The sequence below is a fragment of the Leptosomus discolor genome, chromosome Z, assembly GCF_034619465.1.
Source record: "Leptosomus discolor isolate bLepDis1 chromosome Z, bLepDis1.hap2, whole genome shotgun sequence".
NCBI lineage: Eukaryota > Metazoa > Chordata > Aves > Leptosomiformes > Leptosomidae > Leptosomus > Leptosomus discolor.
This window is the reverse complement of record NC_141419.1, coordinates 92,618,830-92,632,783: the sequence shown is the minus strand read 5'-3', so window position 1 is coordinate 92,632,783 and position 13,954 is coordinate 92,618,830. Positions and strand designations below refer to the sequence as shown.

Below are 13,954 nucleotides of genomic sequence, written 5' to 3'. Positions count from 1 at the left end.
CGCGCCCGGTGCATGGAGAAGCAGGGCAGGATGGACTGCCCCGCGCTGCCCCCGGGCTGGAAGAAGGAAGAGGTGATCCGCAAGTCGGGCCTCAGCGCCGGCAAGAGCGATGTCTACTACTTCAGGTACGTGCCGGCGGGGCCGACCGGCCCGTGACACTCTGCTCCCCCGGCGGGACGGGGTCGGCCCGGCCAGGAACCGGCGCCAGCCTTTACCCCCCCCGCCCCTCCGGCCCGGCCCCGCACTTCGGTGCCGCCACCTGCTCCCCGGGCTTCCCCCTGTCAGGGGCGGCGGGGAGGGTCGGGGCCGGTCCCGGTCCCCTGCCGCCACCCGCCTGTCAGGAGCCGCGGGGAGTCCCGCTCCTCTCCCGCCTGTCAGAGGGCCGGTCCCCTCCTGCCGCCCGCCTGTCAGGGAGGCGCCGCTCCCCTTCCCGCCGCCGTTCGCCTTAGCCGGGGGACGGCTGAGGGGGGGGGGGGGGGGGCTCGGTCCGCTCCCGCCGCCCGCCTGTCAGGGGCCGGTGGGAGGATGAGGCCGGTCCCCGCCCGCCGCCGCCCGCCTGTCAAGAGAGCCGGTCCCCTCCCGCCATGGCCCGCCTGCCGGCGGCGGTGAGGCCGGTGTCCTCCCGCCGCCTCCTGTCAGGGGTCGCCGGGTGGTCGGGGCCGTTCGTACACACCCCCCCCCCCTCTCCCGCCCGACGGGGGCCGTTGCGAGGAGCGGCCCTCCCGGAGAGCGCCGGTGCCGGCGGGGGGTTGGGGGGGGGGGGGGGGGGGCGGACGGGCGTCTCTGCTCGGGCGGCGCCCCGCGGCAGCCCGGCCCCGGGGGGGGGAGGCGGTTGGCTCGGTACGGGCAGGACAGCGGCTGGCGGCGGCGGCGGCTTGGGGGGGGGGTGTTGGCCCCGGGGAGAGGCACCCGCAGGGCGGGCTGGAGGCCAGGCCCCCCCCCCCCCCCCCGCCGGAGCTCCGGCTGCCGCGTGTGCAGGAGCCCCGGGCCGCCGGCCGTGCCCCTCGCTCGGGAGAAGCCGACGGTTGTCTGTAGCGATGCTCCGCGGTTCCCTGCCGCCACCGGCGCGGGCGGGGCTGGCTGCTGGGCAGGCGGGGAGCTGGCAGGGCTTGTAAGGAGCCCCTCAGCCCGGTTTTCCTTTGGGAGAGGGAGTGCTAGCGCTGCTACACGCTGGCCCGTGGCAACCCTCCCGAGCCTGGCTTTGGCAGTAGGGCAGGATCAGCCTCAAGAGAACAACCCCCCTGCGTTGAAAAACTAAGTCAGAGTTGCCATAATGTGGACCCAAGATGCCCTACCACGGGGACACACACACCCCCCACACTGAATTAATTAGGAACAGTTGAAATTTTAGCCAAGTTATAAGCATGTGAGCATCGGAGAAACCTTGCCACTGCTAAACGCTCTCGTTATGACTGCACAGGTGATAGTCAGACCAAGAGAAGCAACAGCAACCTAATTTTATTTCCCCCTCCTGCTTGCTTTCAGAAGCCGAAGAGCTAGTTCTTTTCTCGAGGCACAAATCAGATGCATTCTGAAGCCTTGCTCTTAGGCCATGCTTCTGTAAGTCCAGCCTGCTGCACAGCAGAGGAAGCTATCTTCTGCAAGGACTAACCTCTTACCCACAGCACCTCTATTTATAGCTCTGATGAACCGCACCTGAAACCTCTCCCTAACATTGCTGTTTCCGAGCAGGCCTAGCCGTCTCCTTTTGTTGCAGCGAATGGACTCGGTCCAGCTGGAGGAGCGAGAAGTCGTGCTTCCTCCCTCTCAGATAATGGAAAAGTCGGTTTCTCTCGGTGCTGAATATGGCATCGTTTGACCCATCACGTGTTGCTGCTAGAGAAAACGAAACATCCGACAAAGGGATTGTTAGATGTAGAGGAGGAGTGATGATTTCTCATGAGCTTTTTCGATGAAGCAGACTGCAAATGACTGCAAACTTTTTTTTTTTTTTTTTTTTTAAGACAAGTTCTGGTTTTGTCTTGCCGCCTTTGTCTGACTCGCGCTCCCAAACGTATGCTAATATTGCAGCAGATGATTGGGGAGCATCTGGCATCGCTGCCTCTCTCTTTGCATCTGCCTTGCCTTTCTGTGGCGCTGCCTCGGGAAGCCTGTCTGAACGACTGCGCTCGAGCCTCCGGTCTGAATCCTGTTCTCTGGATGGGTCCTGGCTTTCTGCAGCTTGCTAAGATGAGCTTTCTGCGTAGGATTAGTCTTTCCAGAATTAAATGCCAGGCTTTTCTCAAGCCAGACAGTCACTGCTGACTATGTCAGAATATGTGGAATGCAGAAAGCCTGAGTAACTCCAGCTACTTGCGCAGAACGACCTTGAATTTAGCCACATTTGTCCCATCAGGATGTAGGGATGTCAGTGTTTTGTGCGTTCCTTAATTAAACTATGAAAACGTAGGCAAAATGCAGTTAAGTTGTAATATTTCCAGGTTTCAGTTCTTGCTTTGCAAAGACCTCATGAAGTTCATTAAGGCACTTTAGTTAGCTGGGGTTTATGCTTTTAACAATTTCTTAAGGCTAGGGAAAAAAAAACGAAAAGGGATTGGGCAGAGCTTCATTTACTGTGATGGTCTAAATAATAATAGTAATTAAGAACAACTCTTGCAAGATTAATACGTGTTGCAATCTACCTTGGTTGCATTTTGAGGCTTGCTGCTTTCAGGACTGCTTTAGCACGTCACGCTTTAGGAAGACGTGAACCAGTTGCTCGGATAAAGTAAAACATTTCCAGTGTTTTCTGGTAGGGTGTTTTTTGCCCCTCATATCCACGAGTCTTCTGACCTTTGTGATTATCATAAAAAAGCTGTTAAAAGAGGGGTGTGGTGGAAAGACTTCACAAATACTACGCGAGATCAAAACGCGGCTTTTGAGGTTGGCCCCTTCTGATCTGAGCCTTCAGCCTTCGGCTTCTGCTGCTGCTGCCGTTGCCTGAAACCCTGTTCAGAAACTCTTTAACGCAATTTGTGTGGAAGATGCGAGACTGTAATCTGCTCATCACTGACTCCAGAATTCTGTCTTTTTAATGTGGGAAAGTGGTAGGAATAAATGTTTCAAATTTTAGGACGCCTTCCAGCATGGTTAGCAGTGATGCAGATCTTCTGCCAAACAACCGCAAAATTGAAACTAAAAACTTACCAGGCAACTCATAGCTTAGAGTTTGCTGATTTCACTACAGATTACAGGTTTGGAAAAATAAGTAGTCATTTGTGTCTAGAGAAATAACTTCTGTTCAGTAACAGGACTGCTTCTGCACAACCGAAGTGAAACAAGTAAAAAAATGTTTTTATGGCTGCAGGCAGGACTGGCATAAGAAATTTATCCTTTTTTTTTTTTTTTTTCTTTTCATTCTGTTGTAGCTATGAGGCAGATTTCAGCACTGCTATGTTTAAAACAAATGAAAATCTGTTTTGATCCAGTAAGTAAAGCAGGCCAAATACATTCATAAGAGTAATGTTGCTCTAGTTCTGTTGAAAAAGGAAGAAAAAAAAGACTTAATAAACGCTATGTTGTGAAAATGCGTAGGTGGGTACAAAGTGGGTTTGAGTTTGTGTGCCTTACACAGCCTAGTATTCCCTAAAAACCTGTATGGTCAGGATTTGGCACCACCACTTAAAAAGAGTAATACTGCTCTTTTTTTGGCAACTGTAAGAGGATGACAAAAATGTACATTGCGTTTTAAGTTTGTGCATCTTCAGAAGAATTCACTTAAACTTCAGTTTTATACGGTCAGCAGCAGTACGCTTCCCCGTGTGGCGTGGTTTGAGGATAGGAGGCTTGGTGACAGGTGACACCAGAGGCCTGGCTTGGCTTGCAAAATCCTTGTTAATGGTGAGGGAGAAAAATCTCCTTCTTCTGGAGCCCGGTTTGAGGGAGGAGGGGATGACCGTGTTCAGTAATATAAACTTTGTTGATCTAGGGAATAGTGCGTTAAAAATCGTGATGCTGGATGCAGGACAAATGCAAAACCAGCCCAGCTTTCTCAGAATAAATGCTTGGTTTAGACTTTAATTCACACATCAGGTAGCTTCCTGGAACAGGTCTGGGCTGCGGTGCGGATAGCTCGAGCACGCCTGGCAGTGAATACAGCTGTTCTGCCCTAAAAGCGAGGGATATTCACAGCGACCATGACCGAGATTAAGGCCAAGAAGAGGATTACCGTAGTGCTGAGACAAAACAGTGTTCTTTTGGGTCAGTTTGAGATACGTAGCGACCTCCAGGAATATACATGATCCTTTTTAAGGTAGGAATTCTCTTAATGACCCTCTCGTCCACGCTGTGAAGTGAACGCTCAGCTTACAGCAAAGGCGACCTCAAAGGTAGTTCTGTTGCTCCTCAAGAATAAGAAGTCATCTTTCTAAATGGCTGTCTGTCTTTGCTACAGAGTCCTTTATAATGCCCTCCCCAAGTCTGCAGGGTGGTAATCTGAGAGTATTCTTTCACTTTGCCTACAGCCAGGTTATCCCATTTAAGGCTATACATCTGATTTTTCTTTTAAGTGAAGCTGCTCTGCTTGCATGAACCGTATTTGCAGCCTGTTGTAACTGTTGTCTTCTTGTAACCCAAGTCATCTGAGAAACAGTACCTGCATTTTTTTAAGTGACTCTCCTAGTAGTAACCTATCTGTGTAAGGCCTAATACTGTAGTAAATTGGCATCATGATTTTTTTAAAGTATTATTTATTCAGTGTACTATGAGGTAGGGGGTGCTGCTGCCCTGCCAAAAGCCTCAGTCATGCTTCCAAAGTCCTGCGGAAGGCTGAGTGAAGTGGGAACTTTGAACGTGGGGATCTCACCTTCTGTTTTCTTTACCCCTTCTTCTTGTTGCTAAAATCCCTTTAGTGTGCATAACCACCTGGAGCGTTTACCTGTTGTTCTGGTTTGGGCTAAACCAGAACTAATTCTGTTTTAGTGCTTTAACTTTTCAGTTCAGTCTCCCCTAACTAACGGCCCTGTCTGAAACAGCAGCACTTTTTCCCACACAGGGACTGCTCCAGCAGTGCCAACCCCTGATGGTCACAGCCAGCACCAAGGAACGGGATGCAGAGAGGCCCTGGCTGGGACTGGTTCTTGGAGTGACTGAGGTCACTGCTGAGTCTTGTGCCCGTGTTGGGGTGCGGGAGGGAAAAGGGTCCCCAGCCCGAAAAAGGCCGCCCCTGCAGGGAGGAGCGAACCGGCCAGGGGACCCAAACCTGACCCACAGAGTGTTCCACCCCACGGACGGCACGGTCAGTGTAAAGCTGAGGGGTCACGAGGGTTGATCTCTCTCTTTGATGGCCGACGTCTGAGGAGGGCTCTGTCTGTCCTTCTGCCGTCGATCCCAACCCGTGCGTCCCTGAATCCAGGGCCTGAGCCCAGCTCCTGCCTCCCGTCCCTGTCTGCTGCCCAGTCCAGCCTGGGACTGCCCCAGTGCCAGCCCTGCAGCGTGGGGGGGGCGTGTCGTCATCAGGGTGGGAGGAGTTTGGTTCAGTGTTGGTTTTGTATATATTCGTACATATTGTATATATTTCATTATTTCCTTATTCTTATTACTATCTTTTCATGTATTGTTCCATTAAAGCTGTTTTAGTTTTCTTTTCCAAACCATAAAGTCTCTCCCCCTTGTTCTCTCTCCTTTTCCCTTTTGGGAGGGGAGAGGCGTTAATAGAGAGCATCTGTCATGCGTTAGTGGCCGGCCCAGCCTCAGCCTGTGACACCTGTTGAGAAACATTTCTTAAACTCAGGCATGAAATTACTTCTTTCACAGCAGCAGCAAGTTAATGTTCTGTTTTGATGCATTTGTTCGTTGTGGGAAAAAAGTAAGCAAGAACTACTCTACTTTTTTTCTAGGTAAGATTAAAAAAGCCAAGTAGTCGACACTGCTTTCAGTGGGTTCTAATAGACTGTTAAGTTTAACTACAAAAGCTTTTCCAGTATAGGTGTACCCATGGGGCAAACAGACATCCCTTTGAAGTTTGTTTTGTGGTTTGACAGTAAGATAAATGCTAGAGAATTTCCAGTGGCAGTAGGATTAGTTTAATTCCGTGCGCTTTTTTTGGCTTTTCTTCTTTTTTTCTTTTAGGAAGACCTTTACCTTTGTCTTGAAAAGTGAGCTAGTCGCGTCTTCCTGAGTGATGCTCACTTGTGCTTATGTTATACGTAGGCTCGTTGGGTTTTTGTTTCCAGAGGTAATTAGAGCATAGAACAAGTCCTAATAGTGAGGTCTCCATTTTGAGAATGTACTTCACCCTCTGTGCAAGAAATAAATTGCTGCTTTTTAGTTCCTTAGTGCTGCTCCTATTATTCCTTTTTGTAGCAGTGCACCCGCTTCAGGGACTGGCCTTCATTGAGGAGAATTTTCAGTTGCCATCTTGTTCTTCTCGCCTCTTCTGAAAGCCTGCATCTTTTCTCCTTCACTGCTCGTAACTGTTCTGCTTCTCTCAATTTAAATGAAAACCCAACCCAAGGCCAATGATAATAACAAACAAGTTAGCCCAGGTTTTCTTGTGTGGGCTCTCTCTGATCATCTTTAGGTTTTAGTCTGAATATTTTGGCTGCCTTTTGTTTTGCCTGTTGGAAGGAGAATGTAAAAAAGAAGTTGAAGTGGAACGGGTGTTGCGTTTCTGTGGCTCGATGACTTGCATTGATCTCTGAAAATGCATGGTAACATTCTCCCCTGCTTAAGTGTGGGGCAGCCTGGGGAATGCCAGTTGAAACATGCTGCCTAATAGGGTCTCAGTATGTAAAATGAATTTATTTTTCTTTATAGGGTGGATTCATCCCTGTACTGAATGATAATAATGATTATTATGAAGTCATAGTGGTAACTCTGACTTCATTTTACGAGGACACCATGCATCAGTCCTCTGTCCCAAAGGAGCTCATCAGGTTGTTTGGGAAACAGAAATAGATTCTGATAAATGAATCCAAAATATTTCCATAAGGAGAAGATTAAATCACAATCTAGAAATTAACTTTTTACGGTATATGTGTCAGTTGCTGTTGATGACGTAGCGTGGAGGTGTAAACTATATGTACTATTGCGTAAAAACCCATATTTTTGTGGTGAGTGAAGTTAGATACCACATGCTGAACTCCTTTAAAGGCGTGAAAATGGATTTTGTTATGCCATTCATGTAGTGATTTCTTTACCAAATCTTTGAACATCTCAGAGTGTGTGTTTGAGTGTTTGCAAACAAATCTTTGAGGAAAGAGATCAGCAATGGCAGAGCAGTTTTGATAGCCTGGTGAACGAATCTGTTGTCTTCCCTAGAGGTCAGCTACGTGTGGGAGGCTTTAGTCAGCACCTGCCCAGTATTGGGTTCCATGGAATGTAAGATCAAACAGCTTTGTTGAGAGGTTTCTGTGGTTTTATTTATTGTTACACTGTGGAATGCCTGGATATATTTTCACGGTGAAATGCCCTGATATATTTCCAATCTCCTCACTTCCTTGGGCTTCATTCCCAACCTGTGGAGGGGAGCGATTGGTAGAAGAAATACTTTGCCTCTCTCTACCTCTGTTAGGTAGCCAAATTAAGATGTCTTTAATCTGAATTGCCTTTTCCAAAGTGTGTAATGTTTTTGTTCCTCTTCATCGGTGTGTGGCTGTTCAGCACTCCTCTAGGTCAGACTACAGCGACCTAGAGGTCCTTTTCCTGAGAAAACAGGAACTGGGCAACCTTGGGCGAGGTGGTGTGACTGATTTCTTTATGCAGTGCTGTAGCAGAGGGTGCAAAGACTAAACGAAGGGGATGATCTGTAGTTTTAATAGCCAGGAGATCACACCTTCTGTTTCTTCAGTTTCTTATCATTTTAGCCGCTGCTGCAAAACGGTGAAGCCAGAGAAAAGCAAGACATTGGAGAAGACAGCGTGATTTCCCTGTTATCATCTGCTGTTGGAGAATCTAGCTTGCTGTGGTTGAAATTTGCCTCCAAAATCTGTTTGGTGGGGAGGGCCAGCAAGCAAAAGCTCAAAATAAAATTAAAAAAAAAAAACCAACAACAAACCCAACAATGGAAGTTTGCCAAAGTTTTTTTTTTTTTTAAAAAAAAAAAAAAGTCTGCCAGTGTGGTTCTTGTTTTAAAAAGCCACGCTGCTGTCTTGCCTGTAAACTTGCTGTGTGTTTCAAACTGGGGAGGGGGCCAGATAGGCTAGTATCAGCGATAAAATTCAAGGTAACCTCCTTGTGCATTAATTAGCTTGCTCTGCTGCTTCACAGGAAGCATCTGAAAAGTGTCTTTTTTGATAAAGTTCCTTGTAAGCTCATTATATAACGCAGTCCCCCTCAGCCCGCCGAGAACTTCAGTTCGTATAGTACGTGAGTTTGCACGAGCGTGTAGCTGGAGGTGAAGGGTTGTGGTCTTCATTTCATCTTGTATAAAGTGATTTCAGCCTTGATGATGTCACCACGGAACTGACAGTTTTTAGATGTTGTTGGCACGTCACCACTTTTTGAGGATGCTGGGTGTTAATTGGTTATGTCAAAAAACGTTGTACGGTGTTTAATTTGACAGGATAAAGTTTAGGTGCTGATATGCGTGTCAGCTACGGTAGAACTAAGTCTCTCAGGATGACTAAATATAATATTTCTGTTGGGGGAAAAAAACCCCAGAGACTTCTAATTGAAGTTAACAATTTTTTTAAAAAAGCTATCGCTGTCTTTAGGTAAGACTAAATATTTGCAACTTTTTTCGTTAATGCTTATAAAAATAACAATAATCTTGTGTTAAAATTGTATTTGGAGACATGCCTGTGTAATTCCACGTTTATCTTGCAATTCTTAGTTGTCCCAACACTGGGTCACACTGCAGTTTAGTCAGACCAGAGGCTCCGCTCTGTCACAGCACCCTGAAAGACCGCTTTCACTTGCTTCTTGTTCCATGAAAGAGGTCACTGTGAAATGAATGAATGTCCAGAACATGTGGATGAGGGCAAATTTTACTGGTTTCTTCCATATCTGTGTAATGTTTCCTTAAAATAAGGTAGTGCTTCATGCTTCTGACCTTTGTAGCAGTTGAAAGGTCAGAGTACGTGAACTCGGAGCAATGCATTTTAAAACTCTTGTGCAGCGAGTGCGACTTCGAAGTCTGAGCTTTCTTCAACGTCCCTTTCTGAGATATCTCCTGAGTATCACCCAGAGTGCCTTCTCAGAGAGAAGAAAGTGTTGTACCTTTCCTTCTGCCTTTCTTTTCTCCTCAAAACTAAGTTTGAATTTAAACTTGGTTTTAAAGCATTTAGGAAAAAAAAAAGAACATGCGGTTTCTTGGTGTTGGCCAAGGTGTGTAAGTAGCAGGCTTTTATGTAGACATGCTGGTTTAAATAGGTTCTGTAACCTCACACTTTTCCATTAGTGCATACTAATTATTTAATAGATGTTCAAATAAAGCCTCTGCAAATAGGCCTTTTGCTTGACTTTTACCTCATGGAGCTTTCTCTGCAGGTAAGAGAAAGCTTTGCAGCAGGAGCAGCTTGGAGATCGACGGTAATCTCGGAATGATTCAGAAATTAAGGCATTATTTTAGTGATTTGACAGCCTGTGTTTTCAGAGTAGAAAATGGAAGCGACTACAGGACTGGCGGTGAAAAAAATGAATATATGTGAAAACTAACGCAAGTGGGGTGGAAATAGTTTTGAGTTTATTCAGATCCTTCCAGCTCACGTATTCATCTCCCGCTTAGAACAGGGGGAAGGTCTGACGTATGAAAGAACGAGTCTGGATGGTATTAGAAGAAAATTGCAGCCTTGAAACTGAGTGGAAGGCCAGTGGGTATTTTATTTGCCAGCTACTGAGGTAGAACTAGAAGGCTTACAGAGCATATACTTTCTCCAGTATTTTGACATCATATGGACTTGTTGAAAGTCTGAATTGAAGCACAATTAAGGATAAGGGCTTTTGTAGAATATGGAATCAAATGTGACGCATTTTCATAGTAGAATTCACTAGATTTTAGAGTTTGTGCCAAAATAATGTTCTGAGGTAAGCAGGAGGAATGCTACTCAGTCTGTTGGGCTTCAGTCAATTGTTTGTCATTAAATTTCGTTGAAGCTGGAGAATGGAAAGCGCTACAGGTTTTGTAAAATGATGAAGGTACGGGGTGAAGAGGAGTCAATAGCAGGTTATAATAAAACATGGGCTTCTTGGTTGTTGTAAGCTACTAAAGGAGTTGCATGGATGGTGTTCTTGGAGCCAATCTGTTATTAATAGCTGTTAACTTGGGTGCACAAGTGCTGTGTGCTATGCATGCATCATCATGAGCAAGTTCATACCTGGGAACAAGTAAGGATCAGAAAGTCATCAGGAGAAATTGAATGCCTTCGAAGCTAAGGGGATGATTTGGAATGAAAACAATAAGGAATAGAAGACTGTGCACTGAAGGACTAAGAAATTGCTGCTTTTTGTCAGAGAGGGCAGATGATTGGTTCACCACTTGGAAGGAAAAGATGCACCGACGATAGGAATGTAGTGGGACGCAAAGGTGTGACTTACTTCTGCGGGGACGGGAAGGTGCTGTGGTTACCGAGTGCTGACTGGAGGCAGCAGCGTCTCGGGAAGGAGTGAGACAATGAGAATGAGTGGTGGAGTAAAGGAAATGGGAGAAAGTCCAGAATAAGTACTTGACTGAAGTGGCAACCAAAGCTGAGATTCCCCTCTGCCTGCCTTTTCTGTTTGCTCTTATCATGTCAGGTCAAGGACAGACCGAGGAAGTCTCATCCTTCACACTGAAATTAAGGTGGAACTAGATCTTTTGCTAGTGGATTGCAGCCTGTCCCTGCTAAAGAGTTTCACCGTTAACTTAAAGGGTAGATTTTGCGCTGTGGATTGAAATAGCCTTTAATACCAGCCCTGCCAATGATCCATCCACATGCTGGTACGAAATATTGAGCCACAGGCTTTCATTTGATTTTGGATTACTGAACAAACCAACCAACCAACCAAGACCCTGCAAGTGTTAGATGGGTAAATAATAGGATTTAAGAATGTTGGATGCATTTATAAAGTTTGTCTTTATTAGTGAAATCTGTTTTCAGGGTTACAGGAAGAATTTTCAGTGAAGCTAGGCTGATAACTGATCACTGCTGGAATTTTGGGTTCCCTCGGGGTGTACGTGAAGCATTTCTCTCCAAGGAACCTGAAGAGGAGAGCTAGTGAAAAGAGTGCTGTCTGGCTGACACAGTCTGTTAGCTTCTTACAGAATAACAGAAGGTGGAGATACAGGAAAAATGAAAGATAGCACATTTCATCTTTGGTACCAAAATGAAGGTGTAATGAAGAAGATGTAGGATGTCAGATTTCAGTATCCTGTTAGTAGTTACTAAAATGACTGAGTGTGTACAAGTTTTAATTAAAAAGAAGTGTCTGGAACAGAGAACACTGACGCCAATTTGAGGCTTTGCTTATAGTCATTGTTTTCTCCTTTTCATTCAGTGTTTTATGTTCATTAGGAAAGCTGGGAAGGCAATTCTTAACAGGAGTCTTTATTCAGTAACTTTAGCCCTTCCAGCCCGTTAGGAAACAGGGACATTTAGCCAGCAATTCTTGATCAGATTTTAGCTTGAACTTTTCTTATAGGTGCCTGAATAGGAGTGAAAAACGATGGGTCCAATTATTTTAATAGCGAAGCTACTTGCCCCACCAAAGACTCGCTCTGTCTCAGACCGTGCAGATTTTTCCTGAGTGTTAACAAGCCAGGGTGTTAATCTCCACTATCTAAAATAAAACCGGTGTTGTGTTTAGTTTGGCTTATAGAATGGCTTCAATTCTTGGTTTACGAGAAGCAGAAAAGGGTTTTGTGGTGGGATGTGTGTGTGTATATATGTGTGGTGGGTTTTATTTTCCCTCCCACACCCATCCTTGAGGAGGTTAGCTTCAGATTGTGATCTGTTTTAAGTCTTTTCTTCTCCCACCCTTTACCTCTTGTTAATTATGTCTTTCCATATTTCTGGATTCATTTAAATGACTTTGAAAAATGTTTGGCTTAATTAGCTGTTTTCCCAGAATTCAATACTTATTCTTCTGTGGGAAACTTCTTGCCTCAAGGTGTTTTTAAGTTAAAAAAAAAAAAAAAAACCAACACCCGCTTTGGAAAAGTGAAGAAAACAAAAATCTTCAGTAGTTTTCTGCAGAAAGGAAGTGCCATGAAAAACCCTCTGAGCTCAGTTAACCTTTGGGCTTTCAGCAGTCGGGAGGATTTTGACACTTGGCTTGTTTCGTTGGATAGAAATATGCCTTAGACCGAGGGGCTGTTGACTTCACGTGACGGGTATTTAGCCATTTTCACGACGCTCTGTACTGAGAGACTACCACAGACTGGTGTAGCAGTCTGAGTTTTACGTAGTAGTTGTTGATACTTGATTTTCTACCGAGCTTCTAAGTCTAGGGGCAGCGCCATTGCCCCTTACAGTGAAACGAGCTGTGTAGCTTCTTGTCAATAAGGTTTTTTATTGCCAATAAGGTTATTATTAGCCAAGACTTGCACGCAGGGTGTGCAGACTGGGTAGTGAGTCTACAGGAATCCCCAGTGAGGTCGGCGAAAATATGCGTGGGTTAAATGTGAAGTGCAGACAGCATGCACAATGTGTGTGACTGGGCTGGGGGTGCTTGAGAACTAAGTAGAGATGAGGGGATAGAAAGTTCTGCCCTGTAAAGGTCGGTAGAAACACCATTTCCTTAGGATAACTGGAAATGGGATGTTCGCTGATGTCACTCAGAAACATCAGCTGGGACTTTAGGGTAGTGAAAATTCCGTAATTCCAAATGAAGGTGATTTAAATAACTCCCTACAACTGCTTTGATTTGTTCTGGTGGGACCTATACACGATTGCAGCTTTGGACCTGTTTCATATTCTGCATTATCTTGCTTGCTGCTTGCTTGCTTGTTGCTCAGTTACTTACCTGGCTTACCTCACCAGTCTTAGTGACGGAACAGCTGAGAGGTGTCACGCCCCCTCGAATCCTAGTCCTGCGCATCTCTAATGCCTTGCTGTTTGACAGCTCAGAAGGGTTGCTGTTGAGCCGAGGTTGGCCTTACCTAGCGATCAGTCTCCACCTTGCACACGGTCTCTCCGATCATGCAGAGAAGGTCCCGCACGTGGCTGCAGCCTGATATTTATACCTCCTCCCCTAGAGCTTGGTTTAGCCGTCGTGCTGACCCAGCTTCCCCAGGCGCAGTGTGTCCTAGCGTCCGATGGCCTGACATAAACATGAAATCCTGTGCGGAGGACGGGAGCAGCTCTGCAGAGGTTGGGCAGGTTTTCCATCGCTAATCGACACCTCGATGAACGTGCCACATGGCGTAAAGATAATGGAAACTTTTTAGGTATTTAACAAGGTATAAAACCTGTTGTAAGAAGTCAAGGTTGTATCCTCTTGTACAACAAAACATACTAAAGTGTTTTCTTCTTTTTAGTCCAAGTGGTAAGAAGTTCAGAAGCAAGCCTCAGTTGGCAAGATACCTGGGAAACACTGTTGATCTCAGCAGTTTTGACTTCAGAACGGGAAAGATGATGCCCAGTAAATTGCAGAAGAACAAACAGAGACTAAGGAATGATTCTCTCAATCAAAATAAGGTTTGTTAGTAAATACTGTGTTTAAGGATATCCTAAGAATTTCCTTTCCTGTAGTTCATTTAGCAATTTCTTTTCTGCTTAAAGCAGTCCGCTTCTAAGATGTACATGTATGTTTGATTTTGAGTAGTGGTAGAGATGTAAATTTATAAACAGAAGGAATGCTCTGCTACTACCAAGAAAATATCGAGGTGAGGTTAAGTATGAATCAAAAGTTTGAGTAAATCAGCAGTTGGCTTGGGACTAAGAACCTCCGTGCTGGTCATCTACCTGAACAATACTCTTCTGGAGGGGAAAAGTTAGGACTGTTGATGCCAAGAGATTCTCCTGTGCAAGGCTTCAGATTGCTATGTTCATCTTCCTGTTCTGAGATGAAATAGTTCACGTTTTTAATATGTGCA

General features: G+C 45.9%; 1 protein-coding gene across 1 annotated transcript in view; it reads left to right on the top strand.

Annotated features, from left to right (window-relative positions):
- Positions 1-13,954, top strand: part of MBD2 (methyl-CpG binding domain protein 2) — a 37,958-nt gene continuing 24,004 nt past the window's right edge. The window contains exons 1-2 of the mRNA XM_086479548.1: positions 1-125; positions 13,397-13,556. Coding sequence (XP_086335674.1) covers positions 13-125; positions 13,397-13,556 — 273 coding nt within the window. The 5' untranslated portion in view covers positions 1-12. The remainder of the gene's footprint in view (positions 126-13,396; positions 13,557-13,954) is intronic.